Raw genomic sequence first — 23252 nt, forward strand, 5'->3', positions numbered from 1 at the left:
GTTGCGTGACGACTTGACTCACACTTGTCGTTCTTCCCTCATCCTCTTTCCCCCCGATTAGACTGATGCTGTGTGGAAATACAGTATATATGTCAAGGCACATATATAGAGAGGGAATGTATACGCAGGGAGCTTGGTGCCTCTGGGAAGACCATAGGTCACCAGGCTTTTCTCCACCAACCTCCCTCCTCCTCCCTGGGGGACATTAAAGCTGGTGGGGTTCACGTCTGCTCGGCAGCGCCCTCGTTGTGCCGAGTGCAGCGTTGCTTCGATTAGACAGTCACCGATGCTCAGTTTAGTCCAACAACAGCTGCTGCCTCTCCAATCCAGCCACTTTCCAGAAAAACATCTCCCGGGCTTCTTAATGTTTCCCTCAACACACAGGGACGCACACACACACACACACCTACACACACACACACACACACACAAAGCCACCCCTTTCTCCCTTACTCACAGTTGTTCTACAGGCTACCTCTGTCACACTCACAGGCTTTCTTTGTTTTTGTTTCCACGCGCAGTCATGTGTGTCAGCGTGTCTGTGTGTGTGCGTGCATGCTCCCTTTTCTCTTGCCTTCTGGTTCCCTGATTTGTCTGACATGTCCTGAAAAGGCCCCCATTTGGGGAGACATTAGCATAGCAGCGCTCAGAGTGCAGTTGTGTCTACAGAAATTTACTTCCTGCACAGAAACAGACAGGATTGAGTTCTGTGGGGTATTTTCACATCGTCCTTTGAAAGGCCTCAACAATCACTGCCACGTCTAGTAACCTACCAAACACTCTAAATCCCAAGGTCCTCTAGTCAGATGGTGCGTATTTCAGGAGTGGAAAAGGATAGTAAATCTGTGGCTGCAGTGGCTTTATGTTGTTGGCGTTAGTGTTGTTGCAGCACAGTGACTAACCAGCCCAGCCTTTTCTGTGCGGTCTGTTTTCCACGGTGCCTGCTCAGCATGAGCTCTCCATGGTGCTGACTTACAAGGCGCAAACTGGTGCTGTCTGCGGGGCTCTCATCCCTGCTCCTATTTCATTTGGGTCCTTGCTGAGTTACGGCTGACTGTGTTCACTTTGTCGGCTCTGTCCTTTGTGCTTCCTCATCTGTTCCTCGCAGATCTGCAGTGCTAACACTGCCGCTTTCGGTCATGATGCAGTTTTAGCCTCCCAGTAACCACTTACTGCAAACAGAGCCAATGCCTGCCACAGATTATAAGCCACTAACTGCCACTCTGGATCCATTCTCTGAAACCTCAGGAGCAACTTCTTTTTTTTTTTTTTTTTCTTTTTTACCCAGCTGATCTACTGCCAGTTAAATGGGTATCAGGAAGCAGATTTGTCATTGCTCGAGCTCATGGGCCCAATCTCTGTGCAGGTGTTCTGCTATTATCCTGAGGTGCAGTGAGGATTTCTTTCTGTTCAGTGTTTTAACTCACCGTGCGCTTCAGTAGGGGGAGTGTCACAGGGAGTGGAACAGTACACCGCAGTTCTGCTTGCCTTCGCTTTGAATCGTACCCTCCTGTGTGGTCTGAGCAGGCCTGGGGCACGCAGTGCACACCACTACTTCACTTTATTTACACTGTACTTTATTGTGTGTCACAGAAGCACATTTACTGTGTGTGCCTGTGTGCGTGTGTTCAAATTTGAAGCTCATCTTTTTTTAGTGGAAAAGTATTATATTTACAAATCTCGTACACATATATTCATATATTAATTAGATTTTCTCAGATTTTTGTTTAATCATGTTTATTTGTAATTGTCTCTATAAATATTTCAATGTTTTACCTGCATGTTTAATTATTGTATATTTGTTTTGAACATTTTTTTCCCGTGCAATATCCTACGCTCTTTTGTGTGTGTGTGTGTGTGTGTGTGTGTGTGTGTGTGTGTGTGTGTGTGTGTGTGTGTGTGTGTGTGTGTGTGTGTGTGTGTGTGTGTGTGTGTGTGTGTGTGTGTGTGTGTGTGTGTGTGTGTGTGTGTGTGTGTGTGTGTGTGTGTGTGTGTGTGTGTGTGTGTGTGTGTGTGTGTGTGAACAAAGCGTTCATATTTTATTTTAGGTAACATGTTTGTTTTTTTTGGTTCAACTTTCTTGAATTACATCTGTTGATTTGATTTCAGCTGCTGAGAGTTTTAATTCACTTTCTTTATTTTTGTTTTGTAAGCAATGTGAATCTGAAGAAAAGTTTCCCACACTTTCAAAGGAAAGTAGTCTGATACACACAAAAAATTAAAAGAAATTCAGCAGAGCAAGGAGAAGAATTATGTGGGAATTTATCTACAAGCTAAAGCATATTAGTACATATATTTATTTTGCACTGGGCTGTTAAGACATCCAGAACCTTCCTCCTGCTGATGACTAGCTAATGTGATACTCGCTATGATAAATGACACCGAAGCACTGTCGAGATACTGAGCAGGGGATTATTTGTGTTTTTCAGTGCCGAGAGAAAAACAATATTATCATGGAGTGAAAACGCATCATTGATATTTAGACACATATAAGTTCTGGAGGTAAGTCAAGCCACCGGAGTGAGCCCTTGGATTATTAGGATCAAGACATTGCCAAGAATGTTCTAGAAAACACACTTTAACTGGTTGAAGTGATATTCAGGCATCTATTCGCTGCGAGGTGAGCTGAAACTCAGACAACCTTGTATAGAATGACTAAAATGTGAAATTCCACATTTGCTTCTTGATCTTTAGCATTTAGAGTCATATATTAGTCACTGTTATTGTGCATCTAAATGTCAATGAATCGGCATTGGTGTATAATGCAAAAAAAATCTATAAAGATATATTGGCCTGTGTCCTCTTGGAGAAGTTTCTGGTTTGCTCGAGTCACAAACGCAACAATTTCTTCTTTACCGTTCCTCCGCAAATCCAAATAAACGGTTTTGTTTTGGAGTGAGTGCACATCTTCCTGAAAGATGTACGATATAGTTCGTCTCTCAGGGGCCAACCACCTTACACTTTAGGTGTAACATGGTCACCCACACGCTCGCAGCCCTTTGATCCACTGTTACATTGTTCGCAGTGCTGTCTTGCACCTGCTGTAGAGGCAGGGGAATATCAAGGTCTTGCTTACTGCTTGACCACCTGCCTATCCACTCAATATTTACAAGTTCTTTCTTCTTTCTCTTTTTTCCTTCTACTTCCGGCGTTTTCGTCCAAGGAGTTGCCACTTCAGATCACCTTCCTCTAACACCAGCTGTCTCCTGTATCCGACCCTTATCACAACACATCGCCTCCCTCTTCTCCTCTTGCATCACGTGGCGAGAAGGCTTCCATCTCTCCTACATACATGAACAAACCTCGGTTACAATATTTAGTGACGTTTGTTTCTAAAAAAGGAAATAATATAAAGAATGCAACAAATAGCTGTTGAATTCATTAGGTCAGTGTTATTTCTCCAGTATTTCTTCTAATTTCATGTAAACTACAGTGTTTGGCCCCTTTGCTTTAGCACAGTATCTCAGATCCCTAGTTACTGCACCTCATTTATGCATTTATCTTCATAAAAACTCATATTTACTGTGCTGTTGTGTAAACACCATTGTATTGTTGGACTCTAATGATCATTTAGACCATTTCTGAACCAGAAATGGTGAAGAATTTGTGATTTTGGTCAATTATATTACTTTGCTTGGATGTGATTCTATCACTGGAATATATGCCAATGTATCCTTAGTTTAAAGTTCACATTTAAACACTGTGGGGTTACATTTCAAACTCAAAATGTATAATTTCAACTTGTTCTAGTGCTCTGTAAAGGGTTAATTCTGTCCAATCTGCTCACTCCAAGTAAAAACCTCCACATCCTCAGGTCTGCCACCTCCGGTTCAGCCTCCTGTCTTTTTGTCAGAGCCACCAGCTCTAAATCAAACAACACAGCTGGTGTCACCACTGACAGTCTTCCGCAAGGGCCATCTCCATGCTGTTCCCTGTTTACAAAGGGGGGGATAATTTTGTTGTCAATTGGGCAAGCATATTTACAGCTGTTCAATCGATGCTGTTGTGTTTGTCATGTTGGTTATTTCAATAATGCCGCTGTGTGTTGCTCAGTCTGAGCTTCTCCTGTGGGTTTGCATTTAAATATATGCACCTGACGGGAGATGCGACTCCATACAAGTGTGACAGAGCAGATATGAACATGTTTAGGCTACACATCTCATGAAATCAGCAGGATTTGTTTTATTAAATGCTCCCTATTAGAACTCTGCTGCTGAACTTAGCAAGTTATTTGATAAGCATCTTGCCTCAGACATTCGGGCATCGCGGCTCTCCACATAAACTGCACTCCTACACCTCTGTCTCCCACATGTAGATGCTTCACTGAGTCCCTTGGTCCACAACGGGGTGACCAGGGAGCTTTTCCTAAGCCAAGGCGTCTCAGCACTCAGCAAACGAATCGGCATGTGAGGCTGTGGCACCTCGGTGTGTAAGGGAGCACGGGGGGACTGGCGCTCTGGCAGGTTACAAACCTCAGCGAGGGCTGATGTTAATTAAAGGCTCTGTTCAGTACTTTCTAAATTAGATGTGAAATGTTAAACAGGAGGGGTTTGTCATTAATGTGGTGCTCGACGAGGCCTCTGACCCTGGCCGAGGGCGGCCCGTCCTTGAAACATAATTGTGCTCACCTTGAGTGCCGGATCGACAGGAGAGAAAGCGGAGAGAAGAGCAGGGTGAAAAAGTGTAGTGTGCGCCCTCCTGCTATACAATGACTTACCAGTGCATTTTCTCTCCTCTTCCATTAAGCAGTTGAGAGGTTGAAACGATTTGCTTTTCACCCTCACTCACCCTTGTTCGTGTGTTTTGATAGCCACGGGAGGAATGTATTGGATTGCAACCATTCGAGGGATACACCAAATTAGCCCATTTTCACTTATCAAATGTTGGAAGTCTGATTTGAGCGGCTGCCAGCTTTCTGTCTCTTATGTTGTCTGAAATAGATTTTTTTTCTTTGCCGGCTCCTGAAGCTAACCGTGTTTGGCACCGTACCAAGATGATCCCAGATAAAGATATTTTATGAGCTGGTGCAGACGAGTACTCTCCAGTGTGCAGCCCCAGTTATGTCGAGAGCTGTTTTTTGTCGGCACATACTTGTCCATCACACATTTATTCTATTTCCTGCATCCATTTAGATTCATATCGCATGACTACGTGAGTAAGCATTCCCATCTCAGTCATTTATTTTCCTAAACACGACTCCCCTGGCGGGCTAGAAATTGATGGGTTTGATCTGTACATCCACACTTAGGTAAGCAAAAGCTCATGTCATGTTCTCGCTGGGTGAGTCACCTCCCGTCACAGTGCCCGGAATATTCCCACTGCTGCACAAACCTCCTATTGAGCTCCTTCCCTCAGCAGGAGGTGATTATCACTTGCAAAACCATCAAACGGGAGCATGTTGATTTGTACACGAGAGTCGCATGCTTCCTGCTATTACAGTATGTTGCAAGATGACAGTTACCCCGGAAGGGGACCAAGTCATGAGCAGAGGAGACACAGAAGTAGGTCAGCTTCTAGGCGTTTGTTACATCATACATATTCATAAACAGCACCCAGTTGTTGCAGAGTGAACTCACTCCACGCAGACTGTTTATTCTGCTCATTGGGCCCCCTCCTCCGTCTAAATCTAAATGCTACATAGTAATTACCTATCACGGCCGTACTATAAGCACCAGACCTGACAACTGCGTTCACATGCACTTTGTTCTTATCACTGCCTCTTTATTAGGCCGTCTTGGCTTGATATGTTTGTTTTGTTTTGAAATTAAGAGTGCGTGACATGAAAAAAGGTACATATTTTTATCCACAGTGTTTTTCATCAAACAAATGTACGTAAGAGATTACAAGTTATATTTTCACAACATTTAACAGGGTGCTTTGGTGGTTAAGTGTTCAGTGTTTTGCTATGGAGATCATTTGTCCAGCCATCCATCCATCCACCCACCCATCCATCCATCCATCCATCCATCCATCCATCCATCTGGACAAAGACCCCCCCCCCCCCCCCAACTCAGTCTTGAAACTGGGATCTTCTTGCTATGCTAACCACAACACCTTGTCAATTAGTTCTGCATTATTTCAGAAGTTGATACAACCATGAGATTCTCAACGTTGTGTCTTTCACACTTTGTGCAGTTTGCAGTGTATGTTTGTGTATGTGCTCTCACATTTGCAACTATAGCAACGTGGGAAGTTGTAGCCAGTCAACCCCTCCGTTAATTGGAGATTTCCTTCTAGTGAACAACACAATACAGAATGTCTGCAAGCTTTATTGTCCTTTTTTTGTTTTTATTTAGTTTTTTAATTAACAGAAGTAAAACATTTTAATGGAAAAAAATGATCGAATGTTATTTGATTCTAATCTTATTGAGCCAGTACTCTTGATACTTTAAATTTATAGTGACAGTTGGTCACAAAGTGCTTTACCCTCTGCTTTAAGCACAGGCAGAAAACCTTTGTGAGGCCAACACATGCATCTTTGCTTGTTCGTTCCATTTTCACCTGGGCGTCTGCAATCACAAAATGAGTCAGAGATGCTAGTGTGCAGTGAGGATAGATTATCCTGCTACGTCTTTACTGTTGATCATCTATTTTATGTACTTCTTAGGGAAATGCAATTAAAACTCAACTGATGGCACCACAGTTGGCGCCAACACTGTATCCTACCCCCTAACAGGTCAGTTGTAGCAATAAAATGAAATCCTTTTTTTTCCTGTCAGTGTTTTTATTGTAATCACTGATAAATTATTATTCTTTTTACTCTGATTCTTGTATCGTGCCCCCGGTTGGAGTGATTAATGCGAGTACAGCAGCGAGTACAGCAGCGATGCAGCCTGAGAATGTGGCCTCCAGCAATTCTCGCTGGTAGTTTGATACGACATTTATGAGGAGCAATATTTTATTCTGATGCCGAGGACCGGTGTTCACCTTGAGATGTCTGTGGCTCAGTTGGTAGAGCAAGTCGTATACCAATATCAGGGTCGGCAGCTTGGATTCTCCATCTTGCCCTGGTCTTGTGTTGGAGTAACACAAGACTCTGAGCCCACCGTAGACCTTGATGGTCTGTGAGCATCTTGCATGCTGGCTGTCATCACTGTTGTGTTAGTGTGTCAGTGGGACTGATCTGGTGAAGACTGTTAAAGATGTGAAAGTGATATATAACGTGGCTGTAAAAGTTCCTCATGGTTGCAGAATTTGCAACACCCCAAAAAGGGCAATGTTTCATTCATATAGTTCTGATTTATTGCAAAGAAAACTCTGTCTGATGTTGCAATGATATTTTTAGGCAGCATATTTTGTTCTGTGCTGATACTGAATGAGCTTGGAAATGTGCTATTGTCTATTTTCAGGCTTATGAAATAAGAGCAACGCCGCAGTCAAAGCAATCAGGCAGTTTTGCAGATTGTTCTTGACAAATCGCTTTTTTATGTTTGAATGATTAATTTCCTTGTCAGACCATTAATCAGCTTGTGTAATTGTTTCAGCACTAATTCTCGCACCCATGCGTGCTGTTTATTGGTACACGTAAGCTTTAAGGCCTCACGGATTGATCTTCTGGGGTCAATACCAGCGAGAGCCTGTATACAGTATGTATGTTGGATAATGTGGAATTTCTTTTCTAAGCATTGAAAAGCTTTGCAGTTAAGCCATCTGACTTTACTCTGATCATTAAATCACATTATGTGTGGTCACTGATGTCCACCGTCTACAGCTATGGCTTATATAATTTGATATAATGACAGTTGTGTAGTGAATGGAGCCATTCTTAATTTCCTTACATGCTTGTGGTGCTGCTGCGCGTGTCCTTCAACCACTGTGGAGGGAGGAAAAAAAAGAGTTGCAGGAGAGTGTGGGAGAATGAATACAAACTGAGTCAGTCACAAGGCTATGAATTGCACTGATAGTTCAAAAATATGATGCTATTTCTGCCAGCTACTGTTATTCACTCAACCTTAATACAATCAGACACTCCAACACAACGATTATGCAGGGGGCGAGATTGACCTCTCCTCAACTCCCAGCAGCCTGTGCTACAGTTTCAAAATCATTTGTGAGATTTTTGACAGATAAAGAGAGAAACGGAAGAAAATGGAAGTCTTACCCTGGCTCCCAATTAAACGTTTGGCATTTCAGTTTGCTGTATCTAAGATTTAAAAAGAAACGAAAGGCTCCATCTCAATGCAATGCATATGTCTGTGTTTTCAACACTTTCTCGACAAGATTAGAATGCAAACAGTCCTAAGCTTTGTTAAAAGGGTTTTCATAACGTTGCCTATTTTCATCAAAAGGGAAGAGTAATTTGCACCTTTGGGCAGTCCTGTTTGATGCCAGCAGGGGGCTGTTAATGCTATCGCCAGCCAAGACAGCATCTGTAAGACCTCTTGTTCATTGTTCCAACCTGCCATGAACATTTCATTACAGGAATCCTCACCCTGTATTTTAGTCGTCCCAACTCTGCAGTCGGAACAAGTTCGTCAGCTGAGGGGAGAAACTGAGACAATGGAGCTGGAGAGAGGGAGGTGAGGGTGACGGGAAGGCTCAGAGGAGCTCATGCTGATGAATATTGAGGGCGAGGAGAATGTTGAAGTCAAAACCAAATGTGGGAGAAAAAAACCCCAAACAAAAATGGGGATGATAGATGGTGGTGAGTAATGGGGGTGATGAAGGAAACTGAAGAAGAATCATCGTGAAATCTTGAGCATGCTGCCCGTCTTTATTCTAAAGAGCAGACTTTTACAGACAACAAAACGAACTCCTACATGCGCCCGTTTGCCGACATGAAGGTGTCTGCTGCATGTGTGAGTGAAGCGTTGAAGGGTGGCCTCTCTGCGTAGCCTTTGTTTGGTTAAGCATGGCCGCGGCGCGCATTGCACCGACTCTCCGGCTGCTTTTCTTAGACCTGCGAAAGAATTGCTTTGCCTATTGATCCACTCCCATGTAAACAAAGCAACCACGGTCTATGGCTCAAGGTATGAACACTCAGGAGGTTTCTGATGGAAAATGGCTTATACTACACAGTGTATTCCTCCTCTACTATTTTTATATTTGGCCTCTGTGATTTAACAAGCCTCCTGCTTCGAGTCAAGTACAATAGGCTATTCAGACAAAGGGAATGTCATGTGACTTTCAAAATCAAATGACCCACATTTTCAATCTCTTAAACCACATTCATGCCTTTGCACTAATCATTATTATGATTATTATACAGGAACAAAGACCAAGTCGGCCAAATCAGTTATTGTGTGGTTGTCCTCACAATGTGATTGTCATGCTGTGACATACAAAGACCATATGACCTTTAATCTAATTCTTGTGATCATCAGACTGTAAGCATGGAGTCCTGCATTGTACGCGCACTTCAGGTTGTGTTGGGCCTGACTAGTGCAGAGACCATTCAAGAGGATTTACTCACAGCGTGTTTGGAGTACATCTGTACGCCTGGCTGCTCTCCCAGTCTTTTTTCTTTTTTTTCCCTCCCCCCCTCACCATCACCTCTCTCCATGTACAGCTCGGCTGCAGCGGCAGGTCAAATGTCACCCACTTGGGGTTTTGCGTCTCCTATTGTCATTGCTGAGTCTGATGATTTGTGTATGTGTGTGTGTGTGGGTGTGTGTGTGTGTGTGTGTGCGTGCGTGTGCGTGTGTGAGAGAGCGGAAAAGAAAGAAAGGGGAAAAAAAAAGGGAATCTGAGAGGACTGGAGGGACTGTCGTTGTGTGCAAGGTTTTGAGTGCATCAGGGGTTAGAGAGATCTGAGCCCCACTTCTTGGTGCTGTAAAAAAAATAGCCAGTGCAGCATGAAAAAAAATAAGAAAAGAAAGAAATCACAGCTTGCCTCTTCGACAATCTGTACTAGATACGGCAAGAAATAGGCAATGGGGGATTGGAAGTGTGTGTAGAGGGAAGTGGGGTTTCTTTATGGGCAACCAGCTGAGGCCACGTGCATTGAACATGCTAGTTAGTAGACAGGCCGGCACTGCCACCGATTCCAACGTGGTTCTTACCTTACGCACTCAGGTTTTGGTTGGAGCAGCTTTTCAAAGGTTTGTTTATCATCAGAGATGGACCAGCTCAGTTACTGAAAACACTAACACACCTGTATGCCTGTCAGTGTCACAACCAAAATACATTCCTATAAGTCTCCTTTCAACTCCGCTTTCTCCTCATTCCAATAGATGTTGAATATTTCTCAAATGTGGAGGTTGTGTAGTTGGGACTAAACCATGCCATTTGATCCACAAATTATCAATAGCTAGTCATGTGTCACTACAAATCTTGACTCTCTATCTTTTCAGTACAGTGTCTGTGTGGAGATCTCAACTTGCTAAATATTTGCAATGGTTAGTCATTCTTTAGCATAAATTATTGCATTATTTTTCCACTTCGCAATCTTACAAGATCCTTACAGTTCAGAATTTATTTTATTTTTTTTTTTACAGTTCTTACAGATTATGTACTTTGAGTGTTTTGTCTCAAAATATGTCACTTTAATTTTAGGAATCCTTTCTTTTATTATTTGTGTATAAACAAGATTTGTCTTGCCTTAGTATTTATTACTCAGTTGCTGTTTGCGGTTGAAGTCCTTGGACACTTAAAACACAACTAAATACAGGCACGGATGATACTGTAACCATTTGCTGATTAAAAAAAATAAAGATGTTTCTCTGTGAGAAACTACAACAGAGCTAAGAGGAGAGTGAAAATGGCTCCGACTGCCATGCACTGATTAGCAACGTGATTACATGTGTTAATTGACATGCTGCCATGCGTCTGTTGGCTGCTGCCGATTTGAAGGCATCGTGGCATTGTCAGCCGATACAAGCAACAAGGGCTGTCCGCACATTGCATACTGCCGCTTTCAGTTTCTAGCTCTGTGTATATGTCACAGTCGTACGAAAGGAGGTTGAGGTTCTCCGGCTTTCCACGAGGCTCTTGTCATACTTGGAGCACACAAGTGTGACAAGGAGAAACAAACACAGACGCCGTGCCCACCTCTGCTGTTCTCACGCTCCCTCCGACTTCTTTCCTTTTCTCTCTCAGTTTCAGTTAACACAGTTGTCAGTGTGAAGAAGAATAATAAGCCTGCCTTTTGGCACTCGCCACACCTGGAAAATACAGTGTTGTTTTTCTGTTTGCATGCAGCTTTGCTCCTCTCACAGTCCCAGATTTACCAGCCTATATTAGGAGCCCACTGTTTGGCAACACACAGCTGCTGAGATGCAACAACTCTGCATTGTTAATTTGTCTGACCTTTTGTTTTGTCTAGCTGCGGAGTGGGAGGCTACCAATCTGAAGAAGGTAGAAGAAGCCTATGAGACCCTCAACATGGAGATTAGGTAAGAGGAAAAATGAAGCACCGAGGCACAGGTTGGCTTTTCTTTGTTCGGGGATGAACCCTCAGAATTTTGCACTGTGTATATATGTGTGCGCTTGTCACGTTTTTCAGTTTCAGCAGGGCAGCGTGGCATCCAAGCAGGCCTTAAAATAGACTCCATCCTTCTGTGCTAACGAAGCAGGGAAAGCTGCACAGTAGTGTATAACCACTGTGTGCTACCTAAGGCTAATTTTAATGAAGAAAAACAAATGCCATCAGTTGCCCACTGTGCTCTGCTGGGTAGGCCTCTTCTAACTTTGATCAGGGAAATATCACAATGGGTTTGAAATAGCCCAAAAGTATTGTGCCATTTAGAAAACATGTGAGCTTTAATCGACAGAAACTAATGAGATGTTTTTTTTGTAAACATGAAAGACAGTTGATTGGTGTTCAAGCCTACTCTCCCACATCTAATTATTTTATCACCTGAAAGAGTAAAAAAAAAAAAAAAAATGCATGAGTAGGTTTGGATTTTAATTCTGGTGACACGCTTTTACTCTCTCTTGGATGTTTCCCAGAGCTTTAAGCCAGCCAGCAATCACTGATAAGTAGCCTCGGTGGCCCGTAGGCCTGCAAACTGTTCGTTACAGTCAGGAGAAAGGAGTGCCAACTTCGGAAATGGCAGTTACCAAAAGGTCAAGATATTTTCTTTTACCCCCTAAACAAATGCCTGCATGTGAGGAGAACGAGGAGAATGGAGCTGCCGTGACTTCACTTGCTCTATTTCTCCATTATCCACCTTACTTTAATTGCTTCTGGTGAAATTACTCACTATCATCTGTCTTGAAGCCCCGCATATGGATTTTCTCCCGCATGCTATCTTCAGGCCATGTCCTTTATCAGTATGTAAATATTCGCAAAGCATTTTTGTCCTTATACCTTTTGGAGGTTGAGAGAAATTACAGTCTCCTCCTTATTAGGCAATACATTGTATGCAGTAAAGAGCAATTTCCACAAAAAATTAACTCTGCATGAATGTTGTGACCCCTGCCCCACTGAGAAGCACACGCACGCGTGGTTACGCAACCTGCAGCGCCTCTGTGACCCCGAACCCTCCCCCTACACCACCCTACCTTATCAACCTCAAGCGGAACAATCACCCTCCCTAAACATTTGTTAACCCCATTAGCAATTCTGGGTTATGAATATGGAAATGAGAGGCTGTGCTCTGTTAGAGATAGGGCTCACTAGCCTTATTTGCGATTAGTGAATAAGAGCAGCCCTCACCGGCTCAGATAATTGGAGACACTGCATAGAAATGGGCTTTAAAGGGGCCACCTCATCAACACACTATCCAAGAAGTCAGCCACTGAGAGGAGGGAGGAAAATAAAGCGACGCTGTCAGCACAGTCGTGAGTCATTCAAAAGTTACAAAGGCAGCTTGTCAAATGGGCCATATCCAGAGCAAAACTTTCTCTGCGCTTACTTCTCTCGCATGTTAAAGGGCAACTGTGTCAGGATTTTGGGATGACATAATCGGATAACTTCACTAACAATAGGCGTTTCAACTTAAGAATATGATACAAATCAAGTAAGGGCATTTAAGCGGCTTAAGGCAGGTGTGAACCGTGCAGGTTTGGCCTGTCAAGCAATAGAAGTGGAACATTATGTGACGACGTCTCTTCTTGTGTCCTAAAGTCGGTGCTCAAATGTCACACAGGGACACAAGTTGTATCGGGGTCTTTCTTAGGGCAAAGGTAGCCTGAGGTAGTCACTGATCTGATCATCATTCTGTTGCTTTGCTCCTTCAACTCTGGACCTCACTCCTCCTTGACCTCCCAACACTGATTCACTCCCTCATTGTTCAATCTTTCCCCGTGAGTGTTGTATCATCTCACCAGGCGCTTTTATTTCTTCTGTTCTTCCTACTTTGTACTTCCTATTTTATTGTTTTTCCAATTTTTGTATTATTTTATTGTGTAGCGATTCCTTAAAGGGACCCACAAATAAAACGCTTGTTATTATTATTGTTGTTATTATTATTGCGCAGTGCAGTCGCTGCTATGAGATACAGCTACTTACATTCAATAAAAATGCAGCAGAAAGTGTTATTACAATCAAATATTTTGGGTTAGCGTCATTAATTTGTCTCCTGACGGCATGGGCAGAGCGCTTGCATGACATTGTTATGCTTGCATATTGATGTGGCCGTCATTTTTCAATTTTCTAGAAGTTAACATTGTGGGGTCAGTCTTACTGTTGTGCACAAGCTTATGAAATCCACATTGCACAGAGTTGGCCATTTTGGAGCCTTTAAAAAAAACAAAACAGAATCCAATCAGGTGGCAAAAGTGTAGCTGACAATTGAGTTTGATCAACTATTTTTATTTAATCTTCTCTATGCGTATAATTTAATTTGTGTGAACTATATTTCACATTTGAACACAACAGTAAAATGACCAGATGTCAGGAGAGCTCAGTTAGATTTCGGTCCAGGGCCTCTCTGGGTGGAGTTTGCATGTTCTTTTTGTGCCGGGATGGGAATTTACTTGACATGCTGGGTTGAGACCCACTATCTGAAGACGTAGTCACTCGATTGGATGCAGATTAACGTTTTCTGCATGTGTGGCTGATTGGCTCTCCAATGTTAGTTGGGCCAGGCCTCAGCCCCCTCGAGCCTTAACTTGACTGAAGCAAGTGTAAAAATGTATACTTTAGAAAGTTTAAGTAGCTACAATCTCCTAAAATGTTGATTTATGTGAGTAGCTTTTTCAAAAACCTGCTGAAAATAAGCTTCTGATCTATTATGTATTCTGGTTTTCTCAGTGATCTGCGGAAGAAGCTGGCCATAGACTATGGAACCGACTGGGAGTTTCTGTTTTTAAACAGCCAATGTTACAAACTGAAAGTCTACGAGTAAGTACAGATAGAATTTCGAGAGCTTTCTTTTCTCCCTGTCTTTGCAACTCTGTCTATTTTGTCTAACATGAATATGGAACCTAAGCCTGAAATGTGTGCTTGCATACAAGATTGTGCTTTCCAATGTAATAATGTCTGATGAGAAACACACTGACAGAGACCTACATTTCCATGGTTGTGACAGCCTTCTTATAAAATATCAAAGCTTTTTATAGTTACGTCTACTCTGAACAATGGAAATCATGAAAAGCAATTACTTCTGCATTACTGTACTCTGCAGGTAGGCATGAACATTACTGAATAGACAAATGGAACAGTTTTAAGAACTATCTTGGAAACATGATGTTAACTCTGGGATAGAATCTATTGCCCCCCTCCCCCCACAAACTACTGTTCTCAGACAAATACTGTCTATATCAAATGTGATCCTTTTTGGTTCAAATCCACCATTTAAGGTTGGTATTTTGTGAGCTCCATGTCACCCTGGAGAAGCCAAACAGCTAAATCAACTAAATTTAATCAACAGAATGAGCTTCTTTTACTCTCTCCTGCTGCATCCCTATGGCCCCTGCTGGGGTAGAATCTGTTCTCCTCAGGATTGCTTGCCAGCTGGAGCTTTAGAAGCCTGTGGGTGGTTGCAGTTTTGAAAGAAAATTATCTGAGATCTACACTATGAGAGCTGCACTGCAAATACATTTTTCAGACATCCTTGGAATCGGTGGTTTTCCCATGCCCTTATACACCAGTGTGATTTGTTTGCTTAGTTTGCCATTTCGGAGGCAAAGACGGAAAAGCAATTCTCGCACATAAGCCAGAAAAAAATCTACCTCACTGTTGATAATATTAGATAACATTAGTGCACATTGCCAGCGAGACAGTTAAATATAATGATGTTTGGATGGGGAGCTTGTCTCTGTCGACAATATTGGTTCGAGAAATGTAAAAGAATAGCAGCTATTATATATGAATATCAATACAAATAGCCTAAACAGGCTGAGCTAATGTCATGTGTTTGTTTTCCCACTAAAAAGGCAAACTGTGAAAAAAGGATCAACACAAACTGTTCCTCGACAAATATTAGCATTTTTTGCTAATCAAGAATTGATTCCATCTATAGTATACAATTTACTAACTTGGTTGTTTGAGTACTGGCCACATCAGTACAGTAATGTACAATATAACAGTCATTGCAGTATTTTTTCCCACTCGTTGGAGGATTGTCTCTTGATGTTTGGGAAATGTAGAAGCCCAAGCCAAATAAAGTGTCAGAAATTCCAATACATTTAATAAACAGACTGTTTACAGTCAAAACCCGGCGCAAAAACAAGCGATTGTCAAAAACTATAGCGCAAGCACAGCTTTGACAATATATGTCAAGTTAACCTCCTTCTTTCAACATCAACCCTTCAGCCTTTTGCACAGAAACCCATACTGCGCTCTGTTGCGTTGCGTTCCCTGGCCTATTGGCATCACACACTACATGTTATTTTATATCCTTCAAATCACTGAAGAGCACAATATCCACCAGCGTCAACTCAGCTGAAGGTCTTTTGACCTACCAGCACCCTCTCAGCAATGTACCAGTTCCCCTCCATGCCTCCCTTTATCCTTGCTGTTCGCCTTGAACCGTGATCCTGAGAAGACGTGACATTGACAGACACATAAACCAACGGCTTGCTACCCCCCCCCCCCCCTCCATTGCCCCCAGTATCGTAGTAACACAGCCCCTGTTATTTTTCCAATAATGAAACAGAATCGCGCCGTTCTTCTTCCAGCTTCTCGATCATCACTTGCAACCATCTTACATACGTCTTCACTGGTGTTTAGATCTTTCACATATGATTAAATTGTTCTCTCTGTTCTTCCATGAGCTGCAGCCAATACTGCAGATAAGTGCCCGAAGCCATAAAAGTTAGCTGTTCCGTAGCCCGGCCTATCTTTAATATAGCTAATAGCTCTGCATTATTCAAATGAATGAATTCAACTGGTGCCTGTGAGGGGGGGGAGTGGCAGGAACAACATTCAGTGTGTGCACCAGCTCCGTGTAATACACAATCCCAGGAAATCTAGAAAATGGTCAGAACTGTTTGTTCATGTTTCCTCTTATACACTGCTTGTTAAAAATGTTTTGTGTCTACCTGAGGGTGTCAGCGGAGATTTCAGTTGTTGTTGTTTTTTTTTTTCTTACTCTTTGGAGAAAGACAATGTTCTCTGATTGTCTCTTGCTAAGTTATTTCCTCTGCATTGCCTCATGATGGTGTGAAACACTTCTGTAAACCGGGGCTTGAAGTCCTCGCCTGTTTGTCCGGCGTAAAATATATAATTACTTTGATTTCGGAGCTGGAGAAAAACAGGCCTTTTGTTGTTGGGAAAAACGGTTTCAAGTGGAATGATTAACGACAAGATTAGAAGCGAAGTGTTGCGCAGTGGCACTCCTCACGTGGCGTTCTCATCAGTTTCTCTGACAGGAAGAGCTTATTCTTCGAGGTCTGGTATTCAATGTGGGGTGGGTCTTCACTGTGGGACACCAAAGAGCTTCAGGAAAAATCTGTTTTGTTCGTTTTGTCTTTTCAAAATTTGTGAGAAATCATAATTGAAATAAGATCTAAGTATAGGGTAAAACAATTATCTCATTAAAACGCATTTTGAACTAGATTTATTACAAGTTTAAAGGTGACAAATTACATAAAGGAGTAATACAACAGGTATAAACTAAATACTAAAATAATCGCAAATACATAGCATTATAATCTAGAAATAACTGTAACTCTAAATCTGTCTTTGTTTTGTAAAACAAAGTAATATTATTTTATCAAGTTTACCTTTAATGATCTTTTGTACAACACTTGACACACCTGAAATTTGACTTAAAATTGCAATTTCAACAATATTCTGCCAATATTCATCCAGTTGACCATGTATAAAGATGCATTTCAATTTACAGATCACAATGGATATATATTGTACTAATTACATCTTCAAATGCACAAAACATTTGGCCACAAAAAATCTGGTAGGCCACATAATGTTATGATCAGAATAACTGGTCAAAATCTAGAAATCATCTTTCATGTTGACACATTCCTATGGCTGTATAGTAATCCTGATGACCTGGACTGACTCGGTTATACGTCTCAATGCCCCTGGTTGTCAAATACATATATTACAATTAAATTGATATTTCCTCAAATGTCATCTTGAAGACCCGATTTGGACTCTCTCCCGGCGCGACTCTAGCCTGCGGGCCGTAAGTTTAACACCGCTACTTTAAATGATCATCATCAAATACATTATTTAAAAAAACACGCACTGAGGATTCACAAATGAGTATCATTCCATAACGGTACTTGTGTTTTTCTTGGTATATTGACCTGTATTGTGGTTTTATGATCTAGAAAATTACCTCAATATGTTCTGTTGTTTGTTCCAGAATTCTTGTTCATCCCGGGATGTTCCCCTCTCGCATGCTCTGCTGTTTGACACATGTGAAACAGGCACGTCTGCAACTCTTGCTCGATTTAACTGAGAAGTGTCAGAATCAATCCATTGCTCATTGAGGGTCAGCAGTGGGGCAAATGTACTTTATTGTACAACTCTCGTAAGGCGCTTTCTGAAATTCAACGTTGAAATGGCGGGTAATACTATTGATGTAACAGCTTTAAAAACATTATAGTCTCATGGTTACAAGCTGGAGTTTCGGTTTGATTTTTGACTCTTTGGCAATTATTTTATGTCCTTCATGAGGCAGCCTGAGTCTGAAGCGTCTAAATAAAACAATATTCATGCTAATTTACTGAACTTTACTGTAAGAGTACAAGCAAGGGTTTTTATTGACACGTCAGTCTTTGGGTGGGTGGAAATAGTCTCTTTTCAAAGTATCAAGGAATGCATGATTCAGCATTTTAAGGACAATTATCAGGAACCGTGTTATTCTTTGTTGGGATTAAATGAACATAAGCATAACATAAGGGAACATAAAAACTGAATGTTTACACTCCTGGTATGAGCTATTGCTCATGCAGCATGCTATTAGTTAACAAGAGTGTTTTAGGTAACCGGCAAGGTTGTTTATATTTGGAAAACCTTCTGTTCTTCCCCTGTGGTCTCACAAGAATAAACAGAACACTGTTTTTGCCGATTCAACACGTAGTAGAGACGGTGGTCTACGAAACGCTCTTCAAACTGTGACGGGGCCATCTGAGACTATTAATATTTTAACCACCTTTATTGCTCTGCTCCCAAACACCTTTCCCAAAGCCTAAGTTATTTTTATTTTAATATTACTTAATAATCAAGGGATTGAGGCTCACCTCTCAAAACCTTCCCAATCAAATCCATGTATTTCACCTGAGATGGACTTTGAGGGTGACGGTGTGTGCTTTCCACCAGCCGGGAATTTAAAACGCAGGCTTCTGACAGTGAATCAGAAATAAGCTTGGCAATTCAGTCAACACAGCCGGGCACAGCATGAAGGGAGACACCCCATAATGAGTTCTCAAAGGCGGAGTCCCTACCTACAGCAGAGTCTAATATTCCTCCTGTGGATTTGTTGACACTCCTCAAAGCAACTTAAATCGAAGGGCCGTGATTTATGCAAGACTGTCAGGTCATATTGACTCAGCCTCCGCTCTCATGTCATTAGAAAGTACAGCACTTCAGTGAGTCATGCCTGCCACTGTGGTTCAGCTTTGACAGAGAAGAGAGAAGGATAACGCAGCACAAGTGACACTTCCGACTGTCTGTAGAACATCACATGGCCTTAACAGTGCACCGGCTTCTTCGAGGGAAGAAAGAGACTCCGTCAGGATCGCCTAGAGGGAGCTGTTTCAAATTGGATCTAAACCATGGCAAGACGGGTGGCGTGGAGTCCTCGATGTGTCTGTCGAGAGTAACATGGAAATGAAGCGCCATATAGATTTATGTTGTAGATTTCGTAACACTGGCACAAAGGCTGCAAATAGAGTATGACAGGACCGTTGGGCTCTTTAGACAGTAAGCTGCCTGCGGAGGTAAAGTATTTGTTCGAAATGGAGACATTTTATGTATGCATTTTTATGCAATTAAAACTCTTAGGAGCACTTCAGTTTTCCAAGATATGAGTATTAATAATTGAAGGAAGACCATATCCTTCAATAATATTGGAATTTACACATTCACTTGTGAGATTCGTCATTTGCATGAAGCATAAAGACCCGTCGCCACCGAGTACCGACGCAATGAAGAAACGAAAAGGGCTGGAGCTCCACACGCAGTCTTGTGTGTGCACAAGTGGGATGCCGACCTTGTTTCCTCCAGTTTACGAGGGAGTCATATAGGCAGAAGACCCATTTCAGCTTAATTGAAATGTTGAAATAAGTGGTTGCGCTGCAGCTGCTTATGCAGGTCCATGTCTGAGATTGCGCGGACTTTGTCACACCCAGAGCGTTCACATTATGATTGATGTGGCTGTTGTTAAATTAAAGCATGTAATTTAACATTACTCTTAGTGAGCTGCTCACGCAATTAACTTCAAAAGGTCACGGTTGCTCAGTTGTCAATATGAGGAGAGGCAGAGCGATGGCACTCACCTGCTTAAGATATGCAACATATAGTGTCAGTCACGATACCGTCTCTATTGCCGTCGTCAAATTCAATTAGTTCACATTATTTATTTCAGGTCCTCTAAGTGGCTATAGTTAATGGTTTGTATTCACCATAGACTTGAACAATATGAGGAAGATGTGTGAGTGTGATATACTGAGCCATAGACAGGCAGATGTATTGAGGTTTTTTGGGGGGTTTTCCTTCACACCTGCTCATATCACACTGAATGCGTGCTAGGATATAATCTGACTTCCTCATATAGTTTGTACCAAGACATCATCTCTGAATAGATCAATTAGTCTCGGGCTTTTCAAATTCAGATTGTGAAAACAAATCTCTTTATTTGACTAAAATTCGAGTTGATTTTGTCTTTGATTACATGTGATGAGACATTTTGCCCCAAAACTACCTAAATGGAAGGATGTGGAATTGTTACACTTTGTTAACAAGCTGAATGTGGTTTGCAACATCTGCATTCACTCACTATAATCAGTAGGACAGGCATAGCCAATGTGGTGGCAGAGGACACCTGGTAACCAGGACGGCCTTCACAAGTCCCCTGCAGGCCATGTTGTTAATATAACAGTTACCGTAGTACAAAGAAAATTATTTATAAAGTTAGTACTATTTTGATGGGAAAATTACCCCAAAGTGAGTTTATAGCACTTTATCCAACTCTAAAGAGCAGAAAGACATATACAGCACAGTGGACCTTTCAGTGGATATTGAAGAAAATGTATCTGGCATGACTCATCAGAGACCAAACAAACCACCAAAAATACTAAAAGTAATCAGCATTGTAGATTTAGTTTTAATCAGATGGACACAAATCCATATTCAAATGAAACATTGGTGATGGTAGATTTACTGTGAGTTTGGAGGCAGCTCAGTTCTGCTAATGTTTCCTCGAAGCCATGCTGAGGATCAGAGTCGGTTTATTTTCCTGTTGAATCACTGCCTCCCTCGCTCAATTGTGATTCAACAAAGCCCTTGGCTGTCATGATGCTGGTCTCTTCCTGTAAACAACTGAACACAAATGGAGATTCTGCCCAGTCCACAGCGGGGGTTTCTATCTGAAGTAGTGAGAGTTTTCCGTTTGTCCAGCAGACCTGTGAGCTGGCAACGAGTACCTAGTGTATCTGGTGGGGTCATAAAAATCACCATGTCTCATCAGTCTCTGCTTCCTGCCAACTTTACAGCCGAGGAGAAGTAGGTCGAGTGTCTTTGAGCCGATTGCTTTCGAAGCAGTCAAGTTTTCTGCTATTTTATCACCGCTCACCAGGACTTCCTCTTTCTCAGTGAAACAAAGTTGATTTACGTCCAAGTTAATCAACGTTATTGTCATCGTTTGCCGTCTTAATTATTAGGCTCAATACAGACTGTGCTTGCAGTGCATTTTAGTACAGAGCTATCCAAAACACCAAAGCTCACCTCCAAATCATGAGCCGCTATGACACTTAATTTCCTCAGCATGGAGGAAATGACAAACCGACAGTAGATTTGTAACTGCGGAGTTCTGAAATTCAGGCAACTGCTGACAAAATATCCAATGACGAGTGTGAAAGACTTGTAAGGATCCCGTTGTTCCCATGTGTTGCATCCCTGTCGATGTGCAGCTGTTCGCCAGGTAGATACCGCTCTCCTTTAATTTGGAGGGCTGCTGTGTGAAACAAGCAGCAACTAAATTGCAAATTAATTACATTTTAGGTTGAAGTTGGAAAAGTTTGAGAACACGGAACATGAACTGTAAGGATTCTTCCCTCATGGTTCATGCGAAAACGTGTTACTGCTTGGGATGGCCGTCACTCATTTAGTTTTTCAATCCATCTTGCCATGTCCACTTTAACATACTGAGCTTCATATTGTTTGCAATAGGGGTTTGGGGCCTTATATGGCAGCCATTATCCTACTGTTAGGCTCATAGCAGAAGAATGAAAATCTTATCCTACGTGCAGGAAAAGTAGTTTGGTATGGAAATGGAACATTTCACCAGTCCAGAATTTCTCCTCAATCCAACAATCGTTATGCACAGTACAATATTTTCTATTGGTTGTCAGTAGCTGTGAATCGTAGCAGCAGTCATCGTGTGTGGGGTCGTGAAGCAGTGCTCATGAAATCATCCCAGGCTGTCTGACGTCATACGGTCGACGCATTGGATGTCTTGGAACCTGTTTAACTTTCTCACCTCAGAGTCTAAACCACAATGAATGATATGTCAACGTGTATGCTAAGTATATTAAGTTTGAGACAGTCAAATATTAATAATAAACAGTGCATATCTATATTAAAGTATTTTGAGACTGATGATTCAGTGAAAATGTGCTATGTGAGTAAAGTTAATGTTTCATTTACACCACAACTAACTTTTGATTACAATAAAGAATAACTAAAAAAAAAAATGAAACCTCGAAACAGCCTTGAATATCACAGAAACCTAAAATGTTTCATTAGTTTCTCGTGAAAACTTTAAACTTTAATGTCTTATGAATTGTTTTAATAGAGTCATCAAACATTTGGAGTGCCACAGAAAAGATGAGGAGCCAAAAAAAGAGAACATTAAAAATCACCAAACTGTAAGTGCTACCAAAAAAAAAAAAAGATTAAAGTGATGATGAGCTACTGACTCATAGAATAACAAAACTGTTCAGGTTTTGACGACGAAATCTAAATTGTTGATTTGATTCAGACTGGAACATTTAAGGAATAATCTCCAAAAGAAGTTGAGATTAGTTCAACAAAATATCCTCAAATTAGGACAACTTAGTAATGTGGCTACACTTCCAAGAAGTATGCTTTAAGGTGACTCCAAAGACGACAATGCAGTATGAGAGTGAGTTAACAGTATGAGTATGAGATGCTGAGACATGGAGTCAAAAGGAAACTACATGCTTACGTGAGAATATTTCTACTGATGGTACGGTGGAGGAAATATCATGATGTGTGGCTCCTTTTGCTGTTTCAGGGACTGGATTATAATTCTGGAAGTAAAGTTTGTACAGAATGAGGAGAAAACCCACAATTTGAGATGAGTTGGTTGGTAAAAATGAGTGATTTCAAAATGTTCTGTGAGGAATACTCAGAACTAGGAGTTGTGAATACTTTATATATATACTACTGTAGTCTGGAATTGTGCAAAAAAGGTTTAATTTCGCCATTTCTTTTTCCTTTAACTTTAAATACAGGGTAAGTAAGTACTAAGTAATGCAAATTACACATTTTATTCATTTCTGTATTTATCCATTCAGGCCACTAAGTTGGTTTAAGAAAAAAAAGGCCATTTCAGTAGCGATAGGTGTTGAACAAAAATTAACAATTGAATTTTTTAGGTTTAACAAAGAGTCCCAGGAGAGAATCCAACATGTAGTTAAAACCCAAAAGAGACTGAAGAAAAAGCTTTGCTGATTAAAAATTGTGATTCCTCTGATAACCAGCGTTTATC

The 23252-nt window shown here is 41.5% G+C and overlaps 1 protein-coding gene across 1 annotated transcript in view; it reads left to right on the forward strand.

Moving 5' to 3' along the window:
* The window catches only part of LOC308147342 (glucosidase 2 subunit beta-like), a 138852-nt gene that overhangs the window by 79890 nt on the left and 35710 nt on the right, over positions 1–23252 (forward strand). Inside the window, exons 11-12 of the mRNA XM_080519452.1 lie at positions 11264–11333; positions 14138–14227. Of these exons, the coding sequence (XP_080375578.1) occupies positions 11264–11333; positions 14138–14227 (160 nt within the window). The remainder of the gene's footprint in view (positions 1–11263; positions 11334–14137; positions 14228–23252) is intronic.

The sequence above is a fragment of the Blennius ocellaris genome (assembly GCF_963422515.1).
Source record: "Blennius ocellaris genome assembly, chromosome: 23".
NCBI classification, from domain to species: Eukaryota; Metazoa; Chordata; class Actinopteri; order Blenniiformes; family Blenniidae; genus Blennius; species Blennius ocellaris.